Genomic DNA, 4,405 nt, shown 5'->3' with positions numbered 1-4,405 from the left:
TATAAGGTGAACTTTATTTATTACTTGAGTTGATAATTTAAATGTAAGGAGGCAAGAGGAACTACAAACTCCCTAAGTCACAGGGCCTTATCAATCACATCATGCAAATGTTTGGAGCAGGAATGTCTGGGCGATAGTAGCATGTGCCAGCAGCAAATGCTTTAATTCACATTGCTTTGTCTGCCACAGTCATGACTTCCTTCAGATTCTCCTTCATAAGAAAAGAGACTTTCAGCCGATGATGCGTCACGGTGCCCCTGGCACAGTGCTGCTGGGCCGGGTGTGGGTGTCGGGCATGGGGGAGGCCGGTGCAGGAGCCCTCTGGGTGCCAGGCGCAGGGGCTGCCTCTGCCCAGGGGATGTGAGCAGGGCTGTCACCAGCTCTGCAAACTTCTCTGGACAGGTTCTAGATGTGTGGTTGAGTTGTACAGCATGTGGTGATAAATGTGGGGGCCACGGGTCCCGATGGTGGACAGTAACATCAGAAAGTCCAGACAAGGCTTTGACGCATCCCCCTGCCCCGCAGAGGTCGCTTTGCATTTCCAGCAGTGCCAGCACCCTGCTGTGTGAAGGGCTTGTCCTGCTGCTGGTCCCCTCTACCCAAGTGCCTGGGATGTTGAAGCAGCTCAGTCCTGCCCTTTTCCCAACGCAGCTCTTTTGGTGTGGGGATGCGTAGTTTGGGTACTGGGGCTGCTGGGTGAGACCGCGATAGCCCTGCCGCTGCGCCTGGCTTAGCAGGTGTGTTATGGAAAGTTGGAGTGCCCAGGACTGGGACAGGGAGGCAAGCATGGGCTGAGCAGAGAAATGGAAAGCAGTAGCATGGTGGAAAGATGGTTTGGTACACACTGTGGGTTTTTTTAGTCTCCTCTTGCAGCAGGGTTGTCTAAGCCTGTCCACCGCAGAGTATGCCATAACCCAAAGGCAGCTGGACGCTGGTGGCTGCATCACCCCGCAGGGTTTCTGTTTGGAGTGCTCACTGGACGAGGAATGGCTTTGATGGGAAAACCTCCTGGAGTGGGAGGAAAGAAGCACATCACAAAGCCCGGGGGTGGCTGGAGTGAGGTCAGCGGGCCCGGTTTGGCCTTTTTTGGAAACAGCCGATGTGAAATGCCCATCAGAAAGGTCTGGATCCAGCACGAAGCAGGACGGGTCCCAGCTCTCTCTGCTCTTCCTGGGGACGGGGATGGTGGCGTGTCACCTCCACTGCCCCATGGGTCTTGGTGGACGTGGCTGGGTGGGACGGTGCTGCTGGGGCCCTGCCGCAGCCCTCCCAGCCCCGCACCTCCAGCGCACACCCCAGGCTGCAGCCGCTCCTGCGTGGGGCCGGGGCCATGGGGGGGCTGGAGGCTGGGGGTGCTTCACTTCCAGACGTGGTGCTCCTGGGGAACTGCTGGATCCGCTTCATCACACTGTAAATAATTACAGTTATCCACTCGCTTAAGTAATTTAAAGGATTATTTCTAGTCTCTCTGATTTATAGGCATTTTGGAGTTTTAAGTGTAGGCAAAAATCAGAACTGAAGCTGGCCTATCGGTCTTCCAAACTCTTAACTTTGTTGTTTTGAACAGAGTCATGGGAACATTTTTTTCTTAAGTAGGAGGTTATTATAGGACACTTATTAATAACTAGTCTTGGGTATTTTTAAGTATTTTCAACATACTCTATCATGATAGTACAGCAGAAAGACTAAGTTTAATTCTGCTGCCCTGGTGCTCATAACTCACTTCTGTTTGTTTTGGCTCATTGGGACCTAAGTCCTAACACTGCTTTGCAGGAGTAGCGAGAGCCTGAGGACTGTACCACTTGCTGTTGTTTGGAGCTGCTCATTTTCTAAGAAAAATGAGCATAGGGCATTCTCATAGAGGAGAAACTAACAGCTGAGTTTGATTTACAATTAAATTTTGCCAGGTTTTTCTGGGAATGCCAGAGTCAGCATAGCACAGCCAAGAGTAAAACTCTGGTACTGCTGAACTGGATGGCAGAACTTCAGGGAAAACAAATGTTGTTGCAGACTAAGAACAGAGCCTGCAAATTGGCATTCTTGGTAATTAAGGAGAAGTGTAAGCAGTCTGCTCTTAAAACAGGATCTGTGTGAAATGACCAAAAGAGGATAAACCCACTCCTCCAGGAGAATTGAGCATTTCAGACAAGAGAAATTATATTTACGGTATAATTTATTAAATTTCAGATTGCCATATGCAATAAATTATAGTCAATATAATGATAGCATTGTCATAAAATATTACCATGAAGTACTTGTCTAATATCTATTGTAATTTATACAAATAAGAACGGTAATTATGATGTTTAGAAATTCAGTGTTAATGGGAAGTGAGCAAAATATTAAGGAACTTCACAGTAAATTCAGGGAAATATGTCATTATTATTGCTTTTGTGCAACAATTTATAATGCACGCATACTGCATGAGAAAGAAAAGGTACAGTCGCGTAGTGTCTCTAGAGCAAATGCATTCCCTGAAGGCTGAACTTATTGCACCCATACGGTGCACTTCAAAGCATTTTAACAAATGCAGAATGATAAATGATCAGTAGCTGATCAACCTCTAGGCTCTCCATTCTAGCAGACAACAGCGAGGCTTAGAAAGGTTTCAAACTTTAGGTAACAAGTTCAGGAAGGCAAAGCAAACACATGAAGTCAGTAAACGCTCAGTCCGTGAGCAGCACCCGCCGCGCGGTGCCGCGGGCTGGCTGGGGTGCGCTGTCCCCCCTCCGGGCACTGGCCTCAGGCTGCGGCGCTGCCGCGGGCAGTCCCGGTCCCGTCGGCCGTCTCCCAGCACCGTGCGTCCTGCCGGGGAGCTCACAGGGCAGCACAGCGTGCCGCCTGCGGCAGGAGGTGGCGATCAGTCTCGTCCCGAAACGTTCTCCTCCATTGCCGTTCCCTTCGTCAGCTCAGTGGACTTTGATGGAGTATTTCCGAAATTTCAGGAACTGGAGGAGCTTGTCTTTTCGCCTCTGCTTTAGTGCCATTAGTGCTCTTGTTTTCTCCTCCACGTCCTGGTCGGTGGCGAGGATGATCTTGGCTCTTTCCTCTGCCTTCTTGTCTCCAGAGTGTTTGAAGAGTTTCTGGAGTGACTCTTCATCGATGCTCTCAAAGATATTGGCCACAGCTTTCTTGCGCAGGGCTGTGTCGAAGCGGTAGCCATGGACCGAGGGGCTCACTCTCAGGGATGTGGACATGGCTGAGGCTGTGTTGCTTCTCCTTGCTTTCATCTACCTCGGATGCTCGGGGGTTTGCCTTCTGGGGCTGATCAGAGGGATCTGTGTGGTAGCTGTGCTGAAGACTGCTATTTAAAGGCAGGCTGAGAAAAAGCCGGAGAGCTCAAGTTACAGTGATGAGGTCACGCTGATGTCAACACTGAATAGTCATAGGCAAGTTAACATTTAAGTTGCCAACTTTCCTCTATTGTGCAGCCGAGTGTAAAAAATTGCTGTGATTCTGCTGTGAGTTTTTCTTTGACCTGGTGCAGAAGGGGATTCGTGCAACTTCCAGCTCCGCTGTGTGTCTTTGAGCTCGTATAGTTCAAGCTGCACGTGTGGCCTTTCATTGTGCTCAGAAAAGCTCTGCACTCAGAAAGCCTTGCTTGCTGCAACAGGCTCTTACACCTGATAAAAAGTTAATATTGAGAACTATTGCAATACTAACAAGAGGTTAGCTGTGAGCCTGTGCATGCAGATGTCTACTTGTCTGTATCCCAGCCAGACAGAAGGACAAGGCAGCAAAACCTGCTCAGGTCTACGTATGGGATGCTTTCAGACGCTTTCCAGATGGTACAGGTCACACTTAGTGCTCACAAAGCTGTGTTCTCAAAGTGGTAGGCAGTTCAGCAAAGGTAGCTAATCCATAAAGTCTTCTGCAGTGACTTTCCTGGGATGTTACAACCTGGAGCTGCCCAATTTGCACGGAGCGGGGCAGCAGGTGGCATCTCCCTGCCCCACGGTGCACATTGTGCCGCGGTAACAGCAGCAAGAGGATTGTTGCTGTGATCCTGTCTCCAGCTCGTCACTGGAAATCAAATACTTCAGTCTGCACCTCTGCTGTAAAGGAGTTTGTGTTCTCCACCTCTGCATCCCCAAGCCCCAGGGATGCCAAGCCGCCTCTCAATAGGACGAGCCTGGGCACGGCAGGCTGCGAAGGGCCGGCTCTGATGGCTGGAGTGTACTGCCAGGGTTAGAAATCTAACCTTGCGGAGGCCTGCACCCCACTAAATCTGGCCAGGGATGACAGTGGGTTCAAAGGTTGCTCAAGGCCAAGGATCCAGAGATAAGTGTTTTGGTTAAAGGCTTAAAAGTGGCCGGATGCTGCAGAGGCACTGTTTAGAAAACCAGTTGCTTGTATACCAGCTGTGCTGATGATTCCCCATTACTCATTCCCACTCAAGAAGGCC

At 50.0% G+C, this 4,405-nt stretch overlaps 1 protein-coding gene across 1 annotated transcript; it reads right to left on the bottom strand.

The window, feature by feature from the left end:
• Positions 1 to 2,155: 2,155 nt before the first annotated feature.
• On the bottom strand, positions 2,156 to 3,293 carry TCIM (transcriptional and immune response regulator). Its single transcript, XM_035345198.1, has one exon. The coding sequence runs from the start codon at positions 3,228 to 3,230 to the stop codon at positions 2,910 to 2,912; it is 321 nt and encodes a 106-aa protein (XP_035201089.1). The 5' UTR covers positions 3,231 to 3,293; the 3' UTR covers positions 2,156 to 2,909.
• Between the last annotated feature and the right edge of the window lie 1,112 nt (positions 3,294 to 4,405).

The sequence above is a fragment of the Oxyura jamaicensis genome, chromosome 22 (assembly GCF_011077185.1).
Source record: "Oxyura jamaicensis isolate SHBP4307 breed ruddy duck chromosome 22, BPBGC_Ojam_1.0, whole genome shotgun sequence".
NCBI lineage: Eukaryota > Metazoa > Chordata > Aves > Anseriformes > Anatidae > Oxyura > Oxyura jamaicensis.
The sequence above is the reverse complement of the archived record's forward strand: the minus strand, read 5'-3'. Positions and strand labels throughout refer to the sequence as shown.

What these genes read in the sequence shown, in the direction of transcription:
- TCIM (XM_035345198.1), bottom strand. Translation starts at nt 3,230, where the DNA reads ATGAAAGCAAGGAGAAGCAACACAGCCTCAGCCATGTCCACATCCCTG.